This window comes from Clupea harengus, chromosome 22 (assembly GCF_900700415.2).
Source record: "Clupea harengus chromosome 22, Ch_v2.0.2, whole genome shotgun sequence".
Classification (NCBI taxonomy): domain Eukaryota; kingdom Metazoa; phylum Chordata; class Actinopteri; order Clupeiformes; family Clupeidae; genus Clupea; species Clupea harengus.
In genome coordinates this window covers 25,444,774-25,468,412 of record NC_045173.1, presented here as the reverse complement: position 1 = coordinate 25,468,412, position 23,639 = coordinate 25,444,774, and the positions used below count along the sequence as shown (strand labels likewise).

Here is a 23,639-nt window from a genome sequence, read left to right as displayed (position 1 = left end):
CAACCTTTGCTGCTCTGTAAAATCATGTCAAGGGCATTTTGCCTCTGCTTTTTTGCTTCCTTTTTACTTGCTTTGCGTGTTACTTGTCTCTGTTCTTTTGCCGTTACTGCAAAGGATGGGAACACAGTGGTCATATGAACTGTTAAATACAATTTATTTTTGGTATGACATATGTTGTATACAGTAAGAAGTTATTTCATATAGTAAATTGTGTGATTTTTAACCACCACGCATAGCTTAATATAAAAGCACCAACGCATTTTTAGTGCCACCTCAAATATTCAGAACATCCAGAAATACATCTCTCAACTCCGGTTAATTTTCATGACGTACCACCGGAAGCTAAACAATGATGGGAAATGTAGTACAGAATCATGTCAGCTGTTTTTAACAACGTCACTTTCAGAAAATCCGTACTGCACTACCCATCATTCATGTGATGTCATCGAAAACGATTGATACTACTTAACAATGACACTGATTTCACCAGAAGGAGAATTTCCTATCAGCACAAATAAGATGCAATGGGTCTTTCACGACAATGTTAAAAAAAAAAAAAAAAAGATCACATTTTCAGCAGCTTTTAATGTTAAAATCACTTCTAACATGTCCAGACTGGGCTTGGTCTGTAGTTCCGCTTCCCCTCCGCCATAGCGGGTCTGTCCCGGTCCAACAAGAAGATAAAAGAATAAAAAGAGATCAGCGTGGTTGAGATTTCTCCCCACACACAAAATCGATAGACTGACTAATTACAGTGTCTATAGGACCGGTGAACACAATCAACAACAAGGTGGAGTTAACTTTCAAGAGTTTGCGGGACTTTACGCCGTAGTTTTGCTGGTGAGTTCATTGCAACGGTAGTTCATAACACATATTATATTCTAACCATTCAAGGTGGCGGACAGTTGAAAGAAATATTTTAGGCAAGCCATTTCTTAACTTCATGAAGATGTAGAGTAGGCCAACTTTATGAATGCTTCATCATTTTCTCTAGCTAAATCCTGGGTGTGCTAACGTTGGCAGGACATTACTGCATTAGGTTACTTTTTGCTGTGGAGACTACTGTAATCGTCATGATTCACTCCCAAAAATAATAAAGCTCAATGTGATTTTGTGTCTAAATTGCCCTGAATTGGCTACTCCTAGTCGAAGTCTGCCTAATCTTGATCAACCGTGGCTAAGTTTGTTTACTTGAACGATTTTTACAGTAGTAGTGGTAGCCTAAACAATTTTCTAATGCTATGTTGCTGTATTATGTTGAAACTGTATATGGTTTGAAGTTATGTGCAAATCTATCTTAAAGGATACATCTTAACTGTCCTTGTTTCAGCCAATAACATTCAACAGGATTTTGAATGGAATATCTAGCAGTATGGAGATGGACACGAAAATGAAAACGTGTAGCCCGCTAAGATCTGCACTTTTAATTGCTTGGACACGTCCTTGTTTGCTCAACTCAAAACGTCCTGCATTGTAAGATCAAACTAAATTTTACAGTACAACTGTACAGTTTATCACTTATCCTGTTTAGCATAATTTGATTTAAAAGTCAGTGAATGAACGGTTTTAGCAGATTGCGGCATGGGGTGCATAGTAGCCTGAATTTGGAGAGGCTTTGTGATGGTTTTTTTTTCTTTTTTTTTTCTTTGCTTCTGATGGATTAAAGCCAGAGGCAAAGATTTTGTTGGCTAATTAGCTGACATTTTAAGGTCATTTATAAAGTTGGCGTAGGCCTACTGTTTATGAAGACTTGATCCGTGAATTACTTGCGTCAACATTTGTATTTAATTGCATTTATTCTTAATAAACATGTGTTCCTATCAAAACTGACATCACTGACAAAAGTTTTGAAAATGTCCTTCATAACAGAAGGCCCTAAGGTGTTTGCTTGACCTTTTGGCAACCTTAGGTTTCTGTGAACTTGTTCTGTAGTGGTTTGTGGCTGCTAGCCGTGATTTAACTAGTTGGTTAACCTGTTAATTCAGAAGGGTATTTTTGACAATTTCCGCCTATATTGCACTGTCCCATTTAAAACTTGAATATCTATGGTTCTAAACATTGCATAATAACCATTCATGGCTTAAATTAAAGAAGACACTTGGCCCATCAAATGCAATCAGTTAAAGTGTTTTATTATGTCATTTTAGTTTACATTTCAGTGCAGCAAAACCAACATTTTTGTCAGAAAAAAACATAAAACGCCTAGTGTTTTTTTTATGTTTCAGTGTAGAACTGGGTTTTGAATGTCATAGGAAACTAACATTTACATTTCCTGATGCAACAACATCTTGACAGTGTGTGTAAAAAATTTGAAGCAGATAGACAAAAGTTTACAAGTGTTACACATCAGTTTCCATATGATACCTTTAGACGTCTCCAAGTGTCTCATAACCTCTCCAACCTCACCAAATACAAAATCCAGTACCTGTCACTGTACATCAAGAATTCATACTTTTTTCTTGCCTTCTGTACTACAGCAAACCATTCTGAATTAATTTCAGTGTAATATATTGTAATTTATTGTGACAAGACATTGGTGGTCTATAGCCTCTCCAAAATATACCCAAAAACCTATCCAGATCCATATAAAAGTACATCATGTATGTTTTGTGGTTTTGTACTCAAAAGTACATCATGTATGTTTTGTGGTGGTGTGTGGTGGTGTGTGGAGGTGTGTAGTGGTGTGTGGAGGTGGTGTAGTGGGGTGTGGAGGCGTGTGGAGGTGTTGTAGTGGGGTGTGGAGGTGGTGTAGTTGTGTGTGGAGGTGTGTAGTGGTGTGTGGAGGTGGTGTAGTGGTGTGTGGAGGCGTGTGGAGGTGTTGTAGTGGGGTGTGGAGGTGGTGTAGTGGTGTGTGGAGGCGTGTGGAGGTGGTGTAGTGGGGTGTGGAGGTGGTGTAGTGGTGTGTGGAGGCGTGTGGAGGTGTTGTAGTGGGGTGTGGAGGTGGTGTAGTGGTGTGTGGAGGTGTGTAGTGGGGTGTGGAGGTGGTGTAGTGGTGTGTGGAGGTGTGTAGTGGTGTGTGGAGGTGGTGTGGAGGCGTGTGGAGGTGGTGTAGTGGTGTGTGGAGGCGTGTGGAGGTGTTGTAGTGGGGTGTGGAGGTGGTGTAGTGGTGTGTGGAGGTGTGTAGTGGGGTGTGGAGGGGGTGTAGTGGTGTGTGGAGGTGGTGTAGTGGGGTGTGGAGGCGTGTGGAGGTGTTGTAGTGGTGTGTGGAGGTGGTGTAGTGGGGTGTGGAGGCGTGTGGAGGTGTGTGGTGGTGTGTGGAGGTGGTGTAGTGGTGTGTGGAGGTGGTGTAGTGGTGTGTGGAGGCGTGTGGAGGTGGTGTAGTGGTGTGTGGAGGTGGTGTAGTGGGGTGTGGAGGTGGTGTAGTGGTGTGTGGAGGTGTGTGGTGGGGTGTGGAGGTGGTGTAGTGGTGTGTGGAGGTGTGTAGTGGTGTGTGGAGGTGGTGTAGTGGTGTGTGGAGGCGTGTGGAGGTGGTGTAGTGGTGTGTGGAGGTGTGTAGTGGGGTGTGGAGGGGGTGTAGTGGGGTGTGGAGGTGTGTAGTGCTGTGTGGAGGCGTGTGGAGGTGGTGTAGTGGGGTGTGGAGGTGTGTAGTGGTGTGTGGAGGTGGTGTAGTGGGGTGTGGAGGCGTGTGGAGGTGTTGTAGTGGGGTGTGGAGGTGGTGTAGTGGGGTGTGGAGGCGTTTGGAGGTGTGTGGTGGTGTGTGGAGGTGGTGTAGTGGTGTGTGGAGGTGATGTAGTGGTGTGTGGAGGCGTGTGGAGGTGGTGTAGTGGTGTGTGGAGGCGTGTGGAGGTGGTGTAGTGGTGTGTGGTGGTGGTGTGTGGAGGTGGTGTAGTGTGGAGGTGGTGTAGTGTGGAGGTGGTGTGTGGAGGTGGTGTAGTGTGGAGGTGGTGTAGTGGGGTGTGGTGGTGTAGTGGGGTGTGGGTGTGGAGGGATAAGATGAGATGAGTTCTGTTCTGATGAGATGAGATCTGTTCAGATGAGATGAAATGAGTGGGGAGCGGACAGATGCATCTCCTGCAGGGACATCTCTCTGGAAAAAATAAATCAATTGGCAAATGTTACACAAACAATTCAGCAATCCAGCAAAAAAAATAAAGACATTGTAAAATAACCAAACACAATATGCAACTAAAAACAAGAAAGATGCAGACATAGAGAGTACACAACAGGAGAAATATAACATGCCATACATACCAAAATGTATGCTAATAGTATTATGCGTGTGTGAACGAATACATGCAGATACATGTATAGTTTACATCAGTAGGACACAACACAGCAAAAATAGCATGTAGCTAACGTTAGCGAACTTGCTAGCAGGCTTGCTAATATGCCAGACAAATACATAGGCAAGCCAATAATTTGGAAACGTACAAAAATGCATACCAATAGTATTAAGCGTGTGTGAAACCATACATACAGATATGTATTTACATAGTTTACATTACGAGCACACAACACAGCAAAAATAGCAAGTAGCTAACGTTAGCGAACTTGCTAGCAGGCTTGCTAATATGCCAGACAAATACATAGGCAAGCCAATATTGTGAGAACATACCAAAGTGCATACTAATAGTATTATGCGTGTCTGAAAACATAAATGCAGATATAGATACTTACATGTCATGTCTAGGACACAATCCAGCTGTTCCAATTGTGTCCATAGGCGAACTCCACGTCTTGTGTTGAATGCGCAAAGCCTGTGCTGGGAATGACTGCTCTGGCGCATGGAAAGCGCACCAGAGAACCTTCGGTTACGCGTGGACCAATCACATCGTAATATTATTCAAAGACAGGCAATGGGCATACCATTGTAAACATGAGAATGAGTACTATTGGATAGAATAGGTGTCAATCAGTTTATAGTAACTGGATTGGAGAAACAGGCATTTTGAATGCGGTCGTCTGTTACAGGAAGTGGTTGGTTTGTGGGCACTAGACATGAAAATGAACGTAGAACAAGGAATAAAATGTACTGTTGCCAATAAAAACTACACAGTTTCGTAGAAGAGATATATGGCTTTGATTATTCAGGTATGTTTTTAAAAAATATATATTTGTCATGGCCATGAGGAGCTCGAGAAGATTGAGATCATATGATATGGGAAATGGAGGCATGTTTTGTGCTGTGATGTGAGTACATAAATAAACCACAATAATATCCTCAGTTAAACTATTCAGTGTCATCATTTAGTTGTTTGGATAGATAACGATTTTTTCATGGCAGAAAACAAGACATTTTGGCAAAGATAGCATGTTTAAATGGACGATTAGTTTGAGGAGGCGTCAGGGGGTGGGGCACAGCAGGGGGCACACCACGTTTTTCTTTTGGTCGTTTTCTAATGACCTGCTGAACACAGGCATTTGATATTACGTGTGCTTCTGGCAGTATTAGTGCTTTTCAGATACAAGTCTTTTTATGGTAAAATGTTTTTTATTTTTGTGGCTACATGCACGTAATTAAGATGTTATCAGCCCGGTCGCGGCCGCGCGACCGCTAGGGGGCGTATCTGAACTAACAAGTTAACTAGCAGATGAAACAGATCTGGCATTGCCCTCTGAGTGGCATCCGTGCCAGCAGGCCCCGTTCTCTCCTCTGTCAGCTGGGGGGGAGGGCAGGTTGTGTGTACGTCCAGGAAGCCCTGCTCAGAATGTCCTTTTATAGACGCTGCAAAACACAAAAGGCTCCTGGTCGCTCTTCCTGTAAACAATTCCTCCACACAGCCACACATCTGCGGTATGAGACCGAGCATCACAACCTTTGTGTTCTAGCCCAGATTGGCTGGATTGAGTGTGTCACCCTCTGTGGCCAAGGGGCCCATGGGATAAGGAGGGTTCTTTCTCTTTCCACTCTTGTTGCAGACCCCTCAGTTGCAGTTAAAAAGGCATGCATTGGTCTTTTATTCATTCATAGTCATTCATGGAAAAATGTTGACTGTGCACAATTCTCATTCATTAAAAGGTATCCCATTGACGCTGTATAATGTTCTGTTGTGAACATTACAGTTTCAACAGGCAACCACAAAGAAGCAGACAGCCTTTTGTGAAAAAAATTCCCTCATCCTCCGTTGATGCATGCCATCCTGACCCAATGCCTTGCCTATTATTATTATTATTATTATTATTATTATTATTATTATTATTAATAATGTTTTCTATACTTGAGCTGGTTTAGCTGGTGTGGTGGTCATGTGGCGGGAACTGATGTGCTGTTGTTGCTGCTGCCGTTGCTGTGGCTGCTCAGGGCACTGTAGGCTTTATGTGATGTCTGGCAGAGCCTAACTGTGAAAAACAAACATGAGCTCATGACAGGGACTCAAGAGGAATTGTAGTGACTCAAGGAAGCCGAGGGGAATGTTCAGATGCTTCCTCTTAAAGGAGTTTCTCTGGCTTTGTGTTTTCACTTCCAGTAATATTGCAGAGAGCTTGAGAGTAGATAAGTAGAGAGCTGGCTTTGTGGCCTACTGACAACCACTGAAGGCGGTTTTCCACTGCAGGAACTAGCGGGCCATTTTAGGGCAGCCCACATCTTTGTGCGTGTTCCAAACACAAGAACCTCCCCTGTAGGACCTCTTTCAGGGCTGTTTTCGGGGTACTCCGGGTAGGTCCTTCTGTGCGGCCCAACAAGCGCCATTTAAAAGAAAACAGCCTATTAAAAGCGTATCTTTTAGGCTGTGAATACAGCAAGGGAATTATAGAGTACCAAGTCGGCATGTTGAGGTTACTGTGACTTGACTGAACAGGTTAGCAAAGTGTCAGCTGTTGCTGGTATCGTCATTTCTTTATCAAGAAATTACAGCTGCCATGGAGCCATTTAACAACTAATTAGCAAAATTCAACTTCTTACTTGACCTTGGGGTAATCCTAACGTTATGTAGAAATTCTCTGGTTTAGAGGTGTAATGTTGATGCTGCCATAATGTTGATGCTGAGATCTCGTTATTTTTTAGTGCCGAGAATTCACATTTGGATCCAAGAGTAAAGGATAGGTCAACCTGTAGGTTCCGTAGGTCCTGCACTGTGGTGGAAAACCAAAACACAAAAAGGGCCAAGCAGTGAGCCATTCCTGTAAACGGTTGAGCCACAAGTCCCAGAGATCTTGCCATGGAAAGGTGCCTTAAAATGGTTGACAGAGGGCTGGTAGAGGACCAGAAAGAAAGAAAATGAATGTCAGAAATAGGACTCCGCCAGCAATGGAGATAACATGTTAACACTACATTTTTTTTGTAGAAAGTAAAATACCTTTTAACTGTTCAAGGATTGTAACAGAAATTGGTTACTTATTTACATCAATACAATGCGTAATTTAGTGGCCTAAAGGCTAAAGCTTTAGAGTGGGAGTTTTGCAAAGGTGGATTGTGAAAGGTATGCCTTCAGGTCATAAAGAAAACTTGCCAGCCCACGTGTGTTATCAGGATCAAGTTAGGAATCTGTCTTGCTCTCCCAACCATGAACACACAACACACCCACACACACACACACATACACACACACACACACAGTGCCTTGGAGGTGTTGACTGCCAGAAGACCACACCCAGCTCTGGAGCACCGGCTGTGTGTGAGGGCAAGTTCAGACTTGGCCACCTCTATTACTTGTCTAAGCGGCCCGACTGAATACCTCACAGCACAACTCCAGGACTCTCCCTTTGACTCTCCCTTCCATCAAATCATTTTTTCACATGGCTTCGCTCAGTGCAGTCCTCTTTGCCTCGTCAGTGCTGCAGACAGCAGCAGCCCTCCACATAAAACAGCTACAATCCAGATTCTGCCCAGTGTTTTCCTGCTGCATGAATTCTCTCTCCATTTTGCATTAGCTACAGCATACAGGCCAGGTTCACAACGTAAATGTAAAGCCACAGATCCGAGTCTGCCAGCCTCTTCGCCACAGTTCACACACACACATCAACCGTGTGAAGTGCCTGTCATATGTGACGTGGTGCTTTCCTAACCAGAGATAAGCTGAGGCAGTTCCTACATCTAGGCTGGAAGATGGCCTCTTCATGTCACAGCCCGAGGGGAGAAGGAAGGAGGGGGGGCAGGGGGGCGGTGCCTATTCTCTGTCGGAGTAGTGTGTGTACTGGGCAGCTTCCGAACAAGACTGCACTCGCAGCGTGTGGATGAGCTGTGGAATGAGGCCCGCCTGCACAGGCTTGCCCCCTACTCATCTCCTGACGTGGGAAGGAGAGGGAGCGACGAATGACACTTTGGACACGTAGCGAGAGAGAAGAGATCCACACACACACACACACACACACGTACACACACCCTCACTTGCGTGCCTGCCTGGTTGGCTGGCTGGTCGGTTGGTCGGTGTTGTGGTCGGTCGCTTGACGCACAGGAGTGAGTGGCAGAACTGGAAACGGGAGAGGCCAGCTGGATCTCTTCTCGTGGGGCATTTCAGGGTGAGATGGTGGTGGAACTTGACCACTTTTGTTTTTCTGTGTTAGCTTATTCTGCCATGGTCGCATCGGTGTGCAGAAAAGCCAGGGCAAGTTTTTAGGCGCACGGCTGTGCTAGCTTCCTTTTTCTGGTTTCCTAATAGCACGAGGGCCGTGGCTGTGAGATTGTGATCTGATGTCAGAAAATATTTCCTTTTGCTTATCACCCGAACCTCTCCCTGCGTCTCAGTAGTGTGATAATGTGTACTAGAAACACGTTGTATAATTGCCTACAAAATATCTCTAAAACTGGCAGATGGAGTCATACGGTAAAAAACATGAACATGAACCTGAACAATGATTACATTTTGGCCCTGTTATGCTGACAAAAAACATATACAGGCACAGTTTAGATGTCTGGCCTGAGAGTTTGTGGTCTTGATCTTGGGTCTAGTAGCCTATATTTAATTGTAAAATACAGTGGTGAGGAGATCAGGGGCAATCTGACATCTTCAGATCCTCACTCTTCAGTCCCTGTGGCTTTTCTTCTGTTACAGATTGGGTAGCATCTTTACTGACATTCATGGGAGAGTTCTATCTTCGTTCTGTTGATGTCTCTGTGACTTCTGTCCTGATCACTGGTTTTCCAAGTGGCCCAAGTACTCCTATGGTTGAACACCGCTCATGTAAACCAGACAGAGCTCTACTGTTGCTACTTCTATTTTTATGAAGAAAACAGGAACTAGCTTGCGCTGCACTGCAGTTTTGCAACAGGCAACTTTTTGTCTGGCATTTCTCAACTTTGCACGTTCTCTCACACTATATTCAAACACATATGGGAGAATGTTCTGCCCAGTTGACTGTAATAGAAACTGAGCTGAGTTTACCTTTTAGTTCAGAAACTTGGCTAAAACGCATGATTATAATAGTTTCATACTTCAAATGAAATATTTCATATTTCTGGTGGGTCTAGCTTCATGATGAATCACCTAAAGGAGAATGGCTCTGATGGAATCATGAAGCTTGCTTGACTGAAAAGTACTGAATTAGTGGGGTTGCAATGAATGCTGTGCTGTCAGAAAGGCAGCAACTGTGGTCAGGTTGTGGTCTGCCTTCTCGAGATTGGTGAATTCACTGTCATTGAGGAGAGAGAAGCGCTCTTTAACCTTATTAGGGCATGTTAAAATGGCATGACTGCAGAGCTGCAACATGGCACTGATTTAAAAACCAAACCCTGTAGCAGTGAGTGTGAATTGGTAGGCAAGACCAGGCACATCAGTCAGTTTTGCCTACACACACACGCGCACACACACACACACACACACACACACACACACACACACACACACAACACACACAAAGGCCTGAACTAGTTTAACCCTTCGAGAGTCTCACCTTCTAAACACGTCGAGCATTGAATGGTTTTGCTGATGCTCATCGTAGGTGACCCGGCTTGCGTGTGCATTTAACCTCCACGTTCTGGCTGACACGCGGCTCACTGGTTTGGTTTCCTGTTGTGCAGTCTTACACCGCGACCTAGAAACCTCGTGTGAAGAGCGTTTATGCATCATCTGCAGAGAAAGCAGTGGTGGTTGCCCTACTCGGTTCTCTCATAGCTGGTGTCTCCTGGTCGCCAGTAAATTAAGCCATAGTTGCCTTCTCTTCCACACAAAGGCCAGCTGTGTGGACAGTGGCTGAGGCTGAACTTCCCAATGAACACCAGTAGCCTCTTTGACACAAGTCTCTTTTCACAAAATGGTGGGCTTGTTAGCATACATGCCTTCACTTGGTTTTAAATTACCTCTGTGCACGTCCATGCATGCACAGAAACAGTAGCTTGTAACTTCAGGACAGTGACATTCTTGGGCCTAAGTTTGAACAGAAAATGCCTCTAGTACTTTCACTGTCTCAAAAGAATTAGCGAGGACTTCCTTATTTGTTCACCTGTTCATTATCGTGAGTAACAGGAGCATTCCCCACTGAGCAGCAATGCGATGTTGTCGTCCCCTGCAGGTTCATCTCTGAAGCCCTGTGTTCACCTGACTGCGCCTCCCTGTCATGTCTGATAACGGTGAGCTGGAGGACAAACCCCCCGCCCCCCCTGTCAGAATGAGCAGCACCATCTTCAAGGACAACCAGTCGGCCAATCACAGCTCCAAGCCCCTGCCCTCCGTGCCTGAGGAGAGGAAGGCTCGCAACAAGATCATCTCCATCTTCTCCGAAAAGGGTGAGTGTGACATCACGCTACTGGGTAGTGAGCTCAGTGTGACATCACGCTACTGGGCAGTGAGCTCAGTGTGACATCACGCTTGTAAGATTCATGATCAAGCAGCTGCTGTGACCACCAAAAGTTGGCCAGCAGAATATCCCAAATGGTTATCTTATCATGGTCACAAAGGAAAGGTCCCCACACTGGATTTGCACAGACACCTGGGGTCAGGAAGCAAACTGAGGTGTGAGTGACTGCAATTAATCATAGTATGGGAATGGGGGAGGCCATTGAGAACCATCTCAGTCAGAGAAACCAGATTATCATACAGAACAACAAAAGATTGCCAGACCTGTTTGCATTACAAGCCTAGCTCATTTACATTACTAGGAGGTGTCTTAAAACAGTATATATGGCTAGAATTGGAGATGCTTGTGGTTCAGACCTACACCGCTGAATCCGGAGTATGTTCTACGTGCTTCGTTACTGCACTTTACTGGAATAAAGATTGCTGCATCAGAAACAAAGAAACTTCCTTCATTTCTTACAATTGGCGAGCCACCCATCTTGCAATTTCCCAAAAAAAAGAAGAGGGGCATTGGTAAGTATTCTACTATTCTTTTGTTTCAGGAAATGTGCACGTTTAAAACAACCTAGAAAGGAGGTTTAAGGATAGAGATAATCTGTTTCATGTCTTTGTTCCATTAATAAGCAGGAGGTGTTGTGGGTTAGCTCTGTGCAATTTTTCTAAAGATTCTAAAGTAACTGAATCAGCCCGAAGTAGTGTGGTAGTAGAATTGTATCAGAATATGTTTCTAAAGTAATTGAAACAAAGAGGCCCAGACCGGGGAAAGTTTCTAAAGTAACTGAAACAAGTAGATGAAAACCGAAGTAGTGTGATTAAGGCCCGAAGTACTGTGGCCCAAAGAAATTACTGTAGTGGTGCCCGACGGACAGTGGCATAATTATTAACCGGTGTATTGGTGAGTGTGACAAAGAAGTGTAGTCAGGGCGACGAATTGTGGCATAAATTGACTGGATAATAGCCAGTATTTGAACATGAAGCATTATAGATCAGATTTTTACCGCACAAAGCCATAAGCTTGTGATAGGATCTGACGTAACAGGAAAGAGAAATCATTTGAATTTAAATTGTGTACGCGGTTGACTGTTGAAAGACGCTATTTCATTGTTTAGGACGGATACTTCATAGCCTAGCCAATACGTGACATACGAAGCATAATATCAAGATTGAATGATATAAAAGGAGATTGTTGTTGTTAGTTTTTGTTTAACTTTAGAATGGAAGATATTATGGTTCAATACATCACAAAACACGGTTCGCATGGAATGTTTGACGGAATAGAGAACACAGAGGATAAGCCCTACGAGTGGGCAGGGTCCCGGTTCGAAAATTATTCCAAGATACCAAAACACAAAAAAGGGAAAGTTGCAAATGCCCTTCAAGGACTTCTTGCCACATACAAAGTGACTAAGAAAAGATTAGACGAATTAGAGGCAGAGAGAGACCTACTAAAAGAAGAGAATAATTCACTCTTATCACGTCTAAATGACGGGGCAGCAGACGTAGAAAATCTTCAGAATACTGAAACGCTTTTGAAAATGGAAAATGTGCAGTTGCAGAAAGAAATGGGAATTCTCAAGGCTAATAACAACTTGTTGAAATCAACAGTGGAAGTGTTGTCAGGTGAGTTAGATAAGGTGATACATAGGGTTAGCCAGTTCTCCAATTGCACATCTGATATTAGCAGCAGCAACGCCGGCAATGAGGAATGTTGGAAGAAACATTCAGATTCACGGGATAGTCAGAGCCAATATTCAGGTGTCACGGTTAAGTACCCAATGGCACCAATTCACTCCACCATTGTGCGAAATGGAGCAAGTGGAGAGGAGGTTATGTCAAACACTATCAAATGCCTTACCCCCTCAGAGTTAGAAGTAGTGGTAAAGAATGTGGGAAAATTTGAACCTGGGAGACAGGATCCTGTAGAATTTCTCTCCAGTCTGGAGACCTGCGTGGACATTTACAGATTGACAGATTTTGATGCTTGTGTTGTGTTGAGCCTGTGCCTTCCGTCTACATTATCTAGAGCCTTGACAGACAAAGTAAAGAATAGGATGGGAAATAATCAGGACCGGAAAAAAAGCACTACTGGAGGTCTTGGGGATTGCATCTGTCAATCCAGAAAAGTTAGCAGAAGTGTCAATGAGACAAGGGGAACATCCAGCGGCTTTTGCAAATAGGTTACTGGAAGCTTTCACGACATACAGTGGGTACCCTGACATCATGACAGAGGATATTGGCTATAAATTTGCTTTGATCAACAAAAGTGATCCCCAGACCCGCTCTGCCATAGAAATGTTTGTGACTCATCTCTCAGGCTATGATGAAATTATTGCTAAAATGACACAATTTTACAATAATCAAGCCACTTCTAAGAAATCACATCCTATTGCAGCTTTAGGTAGTAAGCTTTCCCAACGGAACAGGAGACAAAGAGGGCCAGAATCCTCCAGTTCTTCTAATTGGCAACACAGAGTTAACAGCTTCAGGAGAAGCAATCCAGTGGGTGTTATCATATGCTATACATGTGGAGAAGATGGGCACATTGCGAGACACTGCCCAGGTAGTGGGGGAAGGTATGAAGACTTTGTTTGCTATGCATGTGGAGAAGAGGGTCACATCGCAAGACATTGCCAAGACAGAGGGGGAAGACATCAAGGCATTGTCTGTCATTCATGTGGTAAAGAGGGACACATAGCGAGGAACTGCAAAGACAACAGATCAGAAAAACAGAACTCTGTTTGTTTTTCTTGTGGAAAGAGGGGACACAAAGCCAGAAGGTGTAACTCTCCAAAGACAAAAAGAAAAAGCTATCAAGAGCTGCTTCAGAAAATACATAGTCTACAGACTCAATTGACATTGCCTCAAGACAAAAGACCCAAAGAGGAAACTATTAACACCTGGCCGGACAAATCACTGCTTGGAGAGAATGACTGTAGCTCAGACACAAGCAGCCAATACATTGGAATTCCAAATGATGTTGATAGTAGCACACATTGAACATGTGTGCTCTATAAAAAAGGGGGGAGTGTATATTTGGAAACCTGTTTTAAGGTTGTGTCTCGTTTATGTTTGTGTTGTCGATGCATGTTGGATACGTGGAAATTCTTGTGGGGAAAGGGGGGGCAATATTATTTTTTGTATATACAATTTCAGACACCAGATAACCAACCCAATGGAAAGGGGTACCACTTGTGGCAATGGAACATGTGGGACCAGAGTCCACTTGGGAGACCAGAGGGAGATGTGGACAAGGGCCACCACAAAGCAGAACAGGGACCAACAAGAAAAATCCAGACGGCGACCACACAACAGAATTCTACAGACTAGGAATCCAAAGAACCTGAGACCATACATGGATCTGAGATCCACAAGCCCAGATTCACCTTAAGAGATTGACTTATAGAACTAAATAGACCACAAACGATGAAGACCATAACGAAAACAACCCAATGAACAACAAAAGATCTTGAAACTTTTCAGAGCTTCATCTGCTGAAAGGTGAAAGGCAGAAAGACACACTCAATAGAGTGCATGGACAAGAAAGACAAAGAGAGAATCAGGGAGCGTTTTCTCTGAAATTTTAGAAAGCGATTTCCCCAGAGACCAATATGCATATCCACAACTGGTGTGCATATCCTTACCCGAACGAACACACAAAACACGAACACGAACACAAACACACACAACACACACACACACACACACACACACAGAGATGAAAAGAAGATGCATGCTATGATGTTTGATAACAATTTGGCCCATTTACATTTATATTTACTTGTGTTTTGGATGTCAGATGCCCTTATGTTTTGCTCAATTATCTCAGACTGTCTCCTTGGCTGTGGTGGTTCTCAAATGCTTCTCCAAACCTGATAAAAGATTTTTATATTATAGTTTCAAATTACAGAATGACCCCCTGATAAGTTACCTATTGAGACTGGGAGATGACCAGTGTACGCGAGGGTGATGAATCCAATGACGGGTAAGACTCCCTAATGGCCACAGAGGGAGCAACCTAAAGCAGGACATCACCGCCACTGGGCACCTCTATGAAAGGTGTGACTCTGAGAAAGAAAGTTTATGTGATGCTATGTATGGCTTCATAGCATCAAAGGGTGGACTGTAAGATTCATGATCAAGCAGCTGCTGTGACCACCAAAAGTTGGCCAGCAGAATATCCCAAATGGTTATCTTATCATGGTCACAAAGGAAAGGTCCCCACACTGGATTTGCACAGACACCTGGGGTCAGGAAGCAAACTGAGGTGTGAGTGACTGCAATTAATCATAGTATGGGAATGGGGGAGGCCATTGAGAACCATCTCAGTCAGAGAAACCAGATTATCATACAGAACAACAAAAGATTGCCAGACCTGTTTGCATTACAAGCCTAGCTCATTTACATTACTAGGAGGTGTCTTAAAACAGTATATATGGCTAGAATTGGAGATGCTTGTGGTTCAGACCTACACCGCTGAATCCGGAGTATGTTCTACGTGCTTCGTTACTGCACTTTACTGGAATAAAGATTGCTGCATCAGAAACAAAGAAACTTCCTTCATTTCTTACACGCTACTGGGCATCGACACATTGCCTAGTCATTGATTGGCGGCTGTCTGTTTGTTCTGCCTTAGCTAGCTTGTATGAAGTGAAAGTAGGAGCTTCCTCATGGGACTGCCTGTGGCAATGAGAACCAGGATGTCAGGGAGGGAGGGGAGTTCATGGCAGTGTTGGTATGATTGTAGTTTCATGTGACGGTAACCAGAAAGTGACATTTTGTCTCAACATTGACATGACATTGCAGGTGGACGTAAGAAAGACAAAGATAAAGAGCGGCCGGAGATTTCGCCTCCCTCGGATTTTGAACACACTATTCATGTCGGCTTTGATGCAGTCACCGGCGAATTTACAGTAAGTGACTGCGAGGTTTCACTCACCTCACTAATCACTCTAATAGATCTTAATGAAAGGAAGCTTTGCGTTCAGTGTTTGAGGATGTTGTGATGTACAATTGGTATTTGCTGAAGAAATGAAAATGGTATTGAATGGTATGAAATCCACGCTTCCTGAAAAAAAGATTTGGCAGATGTAGTCCATATTTACCTACTGGTTGCCCCATTTTAAAGTGGATGTGTTTATCTTCCCACAGGGCATGCCGGAGCAGTGGGCCCGGCTGCTGCAGACCTCCAACATCACCAAGTCTGAGCAGAAGCAGAATCCCCAGGTTGTGCTGGACGTCCTCAAGTTCTACGACTCGGCCGGTGGCAACGGCAGACAAAAATACCTCAGTTTCTCCTCCTCAGGTTAGCCCCCCGTCTCTCTCCCGAACTAGCTTGGACTAGCTGAGTCCATTCACTCTCTCTCTCTCCGTCCCTGTCTGTTCCCCTCTCTTCTTCAGAGCTCTCGCTCTGTCTCAGTTTCTGGACCATTGGTAGTCTGTCCTCAAACTCACCAGTCTCCTCTCCTGTGTGTTTGTGTTTGTGTGTTTGTGTTTGTGTTGCAGACAAAGATGCACAGGCCACAAAGAAGGGCAGCGAGCCTTCACCGTCTAACAAAGAAGAGGATGATGACGATGATGAGACACCTCCCCCGATTGTAGCACCTCGTCCTGAGCACACCAAATCAGTAAGTGGATATAACCCTCTTACTGACGCTTGTGTTATAAAACATGCCTCGGGCATGTGTATTTGGGCTTTTTTATGATTTATTTTCATTCTTTTTACCTTTAGTGTTAAACTGAAATTCACCCATTCATGGCCAATGCCCTGCACATGAACTCCATATGTATAAATACACTTTGAATAAATAAACGGCAGCATTCTAATGTGATGCACACAGAAAGATTCTACACAAAATGTCTGGTGGCCTGGAAGCTTTATTTCCCATAAACTGTCCCCTCGCACGACAAAATGACTTCCATACAAAAATGATTTACTAAATGATCCCCTCAGCATGAGCGTGAGGATATCTCCGTATTTAATATCCTGTTCCTCTTCAGATATACACACGCTCCGTCATCGACCCCATCCCAGCGCCCGCTCCGATGGAGACGGACAAGCAGAAGAAGGGAAAGGGCAAGATGACTGATGAAGAGATCATGGAGAGACTGAGTACGTTACTCTCCTCTTTCACTTTGTGAAAACATGTGACGGTGAACAAAAATATAAACGCAACATGGAACAATCTCAAATATTTAATTGAGATTTTATTGAGTTACAGTTCATACAAGGACATCAATAAATGTATTAGGTATTGAACTATGGTTTCTACAACACTCCAGGCTGCAGATATGAACCATGGGACCAAAACTCAACAAGTTGTGTTTATGTTTTTGTTCAGTGTATGTTAACATTGTGAGACTGTGTGATAAGAATCTAAATTGATATTACTATTTGTTAGCATGAAGAGCTAACATTAGCTGTTTTGGGCCCTTGTTCTTTCCACTCCTAGGCTATAACTCACCTAATTTTACCGTACTTCATTGTGAGCCAAAGCTCATCAGAAAACAGGGTAGGAAGTGTCAGGGTAGGAAGTGATGAACTATTAAACTAACACAAACATAACAAAAGTAAGGAACCGTGTCGAGGTGAATATGGGTGCATTTATGTTGGCAGGGGATGTATGGATGTCAAATGTAGTGGCGTGTACGTGGGTGTTGAGGGTGTGTGTATGAGAAGGATCTGAGGGCAACAACAATGTGCGAAGAGGGAGAAATGTAAGTCTTATATAGTCCCCACCTATCTTGGCTAATCGTCTCCCCAGTGGTGCCTACAGTCCATGCACAGCTGCTGCAAAGACTAAAGGGGGCGCAGTCGGTCGTAACAGTGAAGTTTGGAAGAGAATAGAAGTGCTGCATTTCATGAAATGGATACGGATTCGTCTGCTGTATCGCCATTGCCTGTTGGCATTTGTAATTCATAGTGTTGGTGTCATCCTGCAGACATGAAATGATTTCTGCTTAACATGCTGATTTTTGACATTGTGTACAGGGACCATTGTCAGTATTGGTGATCCCAAGAAAAAATACACAAGATATGAGAAAATTGGACAAGGGTAAGTTAGTGCAGATGTCTGTGTGTGTTTAAAGGATTACTTCAGTAGTCATTACATACCATTCAGTGAAAAAAATATTACATGTTGTTAAGTATTAAATTAAATGTGTATACCACACCAAGACAAACGTTTTCTACCTAATGTGTTTATTGCTGAACAACCTAATGTGTAATGTGTCTCTCTTTATCTCCGTCTGTCTCTGTCTCCTTTGCAGGGCGTCTGGCACCGTGTACACAGCCATTGACGTTGCCACGGGTCAGGAGGTAAGCGGTCCTCATACAAACAGACATGAGGATGTGACAATGGGCACATTCCAACTGTGCTCCCTTTAACACATGCCGTCTTATGTGAAGGACATGAAATGGTCAGGAGCAGGGTTTGAGTTTTGATTCTGCTGATCCATTCGACGTCAGGGAGAGCGAACCGACTGACCTACTTGTCACAGCCCAGTAGTTCTTCGTGCAAAACTGCTGAACACACATGTTTAGGGACCGTTAGGAATGCCTCTGGCATGGCCTGAATGGGAGTGCACGCGCACATTGTATTGGTGCACTGTGTGTAAAAATGTTGTTTTTAAAAAGAAAAATGTTCAAGGTATGCCTTTACCACACCTAATACCCATACAGGACATGCCGGCTCTGACACCGTGACTCTCTCGCGAGCTGAGTCCTGTTTGTGACGAGGGGTTACTACACTTAGGGGCTACCCAGGCAATAAGGGGAAGCGAAGTGAACCACAAACAGCGAATTACTTTATTCCTGCGGTGATATTGCAAGGATGTAGACTTACCATATCTTTTTTTGTGGAAGGTCGACGTGTGTTGCGGGATGGCTGCAGTAGACTATGTATGTTTCTGAAATTAGTAGTCATGTACACACAGCTTTGTGGGATTTCTCCGTGCTGACTTTACACAGTCTAGCTTTACACAAAAAGCAGGGGGCCGGCTTTCAAAGGACAGCTGAACAGGTTATTAACAGCTAGACTTAGAATGGAAAATGGCTGCACATTACAAAGCAGCTGTGTAATCAAGGCGTTTATCCGTTGCCTTGTCGCCAGATGCTTCTACTAGGGTGTAGCTAGGGTGTCAAGCAGTTCATCTATTTATTTTTAGCCTCCCCTTTAGTAAGTAGCTGTTGGTGTGATTTCATATGAGGCGATACTCCTGGGATCAAGTACGAGTGTAAAAAAGCAGTTAAGTTAAGAGCTCTTATTCTCACTACTGTGTCATTCTCAGTACTTTTGTCCTCGCTCAGTTTAAAATTGAATGCGGAAGTTGAGGGGGAAGCAATATTTCTTCTATCTCCCCCAGTGCTCATAGAGTGCCTTCTGTGAAAGAGTCTTGAGATGCTATGAGACTATGAGAGCTGATGTAAAACATTTCAGAGCTCAAGGATATGGTTTAATGACACCAATACAAACCAGAGAGCAGTAGTTATTGGCCATCCCATACTTCTGAGGTGAATGTCACATTTAGAGTTTGAGAGGAACTCCGATCTGCTGCACCAGGACTTCAGTCACATTTCCACATTTCGTGTGTGTGTGTGTGTGCACATGTGTGCATGCTGAAACCTGCTGAAAGTGTGCAAAGCAACATTTAACACCCTACACTGTTGTCCACTGCCCCTCAGGTGGCCATCAAGCAGATCAACCTGCAGAAGCAGCCCAAGAAAGAGCTCATTATCAATGAGATTCTAGTGATGAAGGAACTCCGGCAACCCAACATTGTCAACTACGTAGACAGGTAATGGCCTACAGATATACCACTTTGACACTACCACAACTGAATGTACTGCAGGTTATACTAGCTCCTGGATTTAATTACAACACAATAGTTGGTGCTAAACTGTTAATATTAATACATTGTATTATAATGACATTGTAGTTAGAGAAGTATGTTTTGCTGTGTGCCCCCTCAATGTCTTGCTTCTGCTCAGTTTTCTAGTGGGCGAGGATCTCTATGTGGTGATGGAGTATCTGGCTGGTGGCTCCCTGACTGATGTGGTGACAGAGACCTGCATGGACGAGGCTCAGATAGCTGCCGTTTGCAGAGAGGTGAGATGGAGGGGAAGGAGGAGAAGTAGGAGGAGGAGGAGAAGGAGGAGGAGGGGGAGGAGGAGAAGTAGGAGGAGGAGGAGGAGGAGGAGGAGGAGGAGGAGGAGGAGGGGAGGAGGAGAAGGAGGAGGAGGAGGAGGAGGTGGAGGAGGGGGAGGGGGAGGAGGAGAAGGAGGAGGAGGAGGAGGAGGAGAAGTAGGAGGTGGAGGAGGTGGAGGAGGTGGAGGAGGAGGAGGAGGAGGAGGAGGAGGAGGAGGTGGAGGAGGAGGAGGAGGAGGAGGTGGAGGAGGAGAAGGAGGAGGAGGAGGAGGAGAAGTAGGAGGAGGAGGAGGAGGAGGAGGAGGAGGAGAAGTAGGAGGAGGAGGAGGTGGTGGTAAGCTGTGTGCCCTCTCCTCTCTCAGTGTCTCTTCACACTCTTTTGTTCTCTCCTCTCCACAGTGTTTACAAGCATTGGAGTTCCTGCATGCCAACCAGGTCATCCATCGAGACATCAAGAGTGACAATGTGTTGTTGGGAATGGACGGATCTGTCAAATTGAGTGGGTGGCTTCTCTGTCTCTCAAGCGTGTCAGACTGGAATACCTCAGCTAAGCATACTTGGCTGTTTATCAGGCATTCTGGGAGCATCGATGTCCTGTTTTCTTTAATGGACTTTCCTCTTTCTGTGTCTCTCTCTCTCTCTCTCTCTCTCTCTCTCTCTCCTCACAGCTGATTTTGGCTTCTGCGCCCAGATCACACCTGAGCAGAGCAAGCGTAGCACCATGGTGGGCACGCCGTACTGGATGGCACCCGAGGTGGTGACCCGCAAAGCCTACGGGCCCAAGGTGGACATCTGGTCCCTGGGCATCATGGCCATTGAGATGGTGGAGGGAGAACCGCCGTACCTCAATGAGAACCCACTCAGAGTAAGCTACATCTTTAGGGAACTCTATGCCACTTTTCAAGATCCTCTCACGGGGCGACAGTGGTACAGGAGGTAGAGAAGTCGTTTAGTAATCAGAAGGTTGCTAGTTCGATTCCCTGTCGAAGCGTCCTTGAGCAAGACACTGAACCCCTAATTGCTCCTGATGTGCCATGAGTGTGCCATCAGTGTAAATGTAAAATGTGTATAAGTCGCTTTGGATAAAAGCGTCTGCTAAATGACTAAATGTAAATGTAAATAAGAAGCAGTATTTCTCTAAGGTCTTGATGACCAGCTTGATTGAAGTAGGACTGCAGCTGAAGATTTTTAAACATTTTTTGTATTTTGTTTCACCTATTCACAGGCACCTAAGCCATCTTTCAATGTATAGTGTTGGCTGTTGACAGGTGAATGACCCTCTCACCCCGGTGCCCTTTGTTTAACTCCAGGCGTTGTACCTGATCGCCACCAACGGCACTCCAGAGCTCCAGAACCCTGAGAAGCTGTCTCCCGTCTTCCGGGACTTCCTGAACCGCTGCCTGGAGATGGACGTGGAGAAGAGAGGAGGAGGAAAAGAGCTTCTGCAGGTAAATGGCAGCAGCAGGATTGTTAATATAGTTAGCAAGGCTAAGGCAGATTTTTTAGCGTGTATGACTAGTGTTAATGTACTAAACACAGAAAATGAGTAATTCCTGCAGATATTTAAAAATGTTAGCGTCCATTTTAGGTGCAATCCCGTCGCAGAGTTTGCCTAAAAACATGGCATGCTATGTAGAAACAGACCACGCATGTCTAAATCCTCATTCTGCCTGCTACAGGAGCTATTTCTTTCTCATTGTCAAAAGGGAGCCATGAAAAGTTTGGGAACCACTGTAGCTGCACAAATAGTCATATATTCTTTTTCGAGTAGTGTAGTTACTGCCCTGTATTATCTCTCTGTTTGATGACACCTTATTAGCATATATATATATTTCCCAAACATTTGATTCCTTTTAATGTCAGTTGGCAGTTTCATGATGCCATTTAATTTGTCCCTGTTATGTGAGCGCCGTAAATTACAGTTAGCGGTGACATGCATTGATTACGCGATCAGTTACAGGTTTAGTACAATTAACGTAAATGAAAATCCCACAGCGTGCGCTTTCTGCTGACTGGCCAAGTTGCTGTCTAACATACATACTGTACATCTGCCCCTGAGTCCTAAAATCTCAGAATCAAAATATCATTGGTTGTGTTAAAATGTATGTCAAATATAGTAAATTACTTAGTTATTACATTTTATTCAGTAATTTTTTTTTACATTTGATGCATATAACCTGACACAGAAAGTATGTTTAGTATGTTTAATGTAATCATTCTGTCTATTTTGTTATGTTGTGACTGAATGTTTCAAGGTTCAAGATTTTGTCATGAAAAGGGGTTAAGGGGTTATTTTCCTTAAGAAGTAATGTGAATCCTGCCTAACCAGCGCTGCCTAACACGAGTGCTATTCTATCCCTCCTAGCATCCCTTCCTGAAGCTGGCCAAGCCTCTCTCCAGCCTCACGCCACTCATTCTCGCTGCCAAGGAGGCCATGAAGAGCAATCGCTAGCCTTACACCAACACCAGAACTCAAGTGACCCTGCCTGCCTACTACATTAGGAGGACACCGGACTGTTCTCCCTCCGTGGGCCAATAAACTCGCTCATAACTTGTCTTTGCCAAACTATGCGGCCTCTCCGCACCACGGCAAGCTGTACCGGGGAAAGGGCCATCTCGTAGTCTTCAATGCCAGAGAGCGGGAGTACCATTAAACTCGAAAACGGCAGATCCTTTTCTCTCTGCTGATGTATCTGTGCTTTGTTGGTGGTATTGTTGATCTGATCTGTCTTTTTTGTCCATCACTTCTGTGTGATGGGATGGAACAGTGTAATGTTTTTGTGTTTTGTTGTCATTATTGTTGCCTGGTTTCATCTCTCTCTCTCTCTCTCTCTCTCTCTCTCTCTCTCTCTGTGTGTGTTTCTGTATAGGCCTGTCTCAATGAATCTGTCACCCTGTGCCTACTACCTATTTGCTTTTTCTTGTCTTAAAAGATTTTTAACAAAGTAGAAAATTGCTGTATGGAATAAAATTTCTTTCATTAACGGAGTTTGAAAAATTAAAAGTAACCTTAAAAGTTTTGTTTTAAATGTATTAAATCCTTTTGTATATTATGTACTTTCAATAGCAAATACAGAGCGAAAAAAAGCAACACATCAGGACATTTTTGACTAGCTATTTTGTATTTATGTGTATGTATACTGTGTTTTATATTTTGAACTAACAACCTGACAGAATAACACAATTTGATTTATTTCAACCGTCTTGGTCAATAATTTCCTGTATTTCTATGTATGGGAAGCCTGAGTTGTTTCTTAAGTCGACTATAATCTATACATATCAGTGGAAAATGTGTTCAAGACATTCCAGTTACGCAAACTTGTGAAACTGCCTATTGTTATTAAGTGATGAAACAAATCTGAATCCTCCTGTAAATTATGAGTAAAGGTTGACTGAATCAAATCAACATGACAGTTTTGTCCTCTCTGGTGATTTGAAATGGCTGTCGGCTCTAACTGTTATTTGGATTACTTGTCATACTATGGTGAAGGAACACAAAGCTGTAATCACATGGCCAAAATGGCAATTTACCCAGCTGTTAAGTGCATGGGTCATGAACCAATAAAGATCTAAGATACTCCTCATGGTGTTGGGGTGGCAAGAATGTTGTCCTCATACTCGTACACCTATTTGGGAAACACCAAAATCCCATATCCCATTCAGCAACATTAGTAATTATTAAAAGGGTTGTATCCATTTTTGCCAGTGGTACATTTTGAAGCCACACATTTACAGCAGTATTGCAGAAGGTTAACACTTCAACTCTATTGCGCACATTCGCAGGAAGATGTGCTGATAGTGTGCACTTTTGTGAAGCAGGTAG

General features: G+C 43.9%; 1 protein-coding gene across 2 annotated transcripts; it reads left to right on the top strand.

Annotated features, from left to right (window-relative positions):
- The first annotated feature begins 364 nt into the window (after positions 1-364).
- pak2a (p21 protein (Cdc42/Rac)-activated kinase 2a) lies at positions 365-23,222 on the top strand. 2 transcript variants are annotated; one of them, XM_012834249.3, is made up of 14 exons: positions 365-840; positions 10,390-10,603; positions 15,477-15,583; positions 15,822-15,975; positions 16,176-16,297; positions 16,671-16,782; positions 17,662-17,725; positions 17,940-17,988; positions 19,354-19,466; positions 19,660-19,777; positions 20,216-20,315; positions 20,485-20,681; positions 21,127-21,264; positions 22,182-23,222. In XM_012834249.3, exons 2-14 carry the CDS (start codon positions 10,435-10,437, stop codon positions 22,266-22,268), a joined length of 1,530 nt encoding a protein of 509 aa, XP_012689703.2. In that variant the 5' UTR covers positions 365-840; positions 10,390-10,434; the 3' UTR covers positions 22,269-23,222. The 2 variants fall into 2 exon arrangements, with proteins under 2 accessions (XP_012689703.2, XP_012689704.2); XM_012834250.3 differs by lacking the exon at positions 365-840 and adding an exon at positions 8,080-8,400.
- Positions 23,223-23,639: the final 417 nt, after the last annotated feature.

Excerpts from the sequence above, each read along its gene's own strand:
- pak2a (XM_012834249.3), top strand. The coding sequence starts at position 10,435 with ATGTCTGATAACGGTGAGCTGGAGGACAAACCCCCCGCCCCCCCTGTC. Across the intron at positions 10,604-15,476 it reads CTCCATCTTCTCCGAAAAGG|GTGGACGTAAGAAAGACAAA; the intron begins GTGAGTGTGACA and ends ATGACATTGCAG. Across the intron at positions 19,467-19,659 it reads ATTGTCAACTACGTAGACAG|TTTTCTAGTGGGCGAGGATC; the intron begins GTAATGGCCTAC and ends GCTTCTGCTCAG.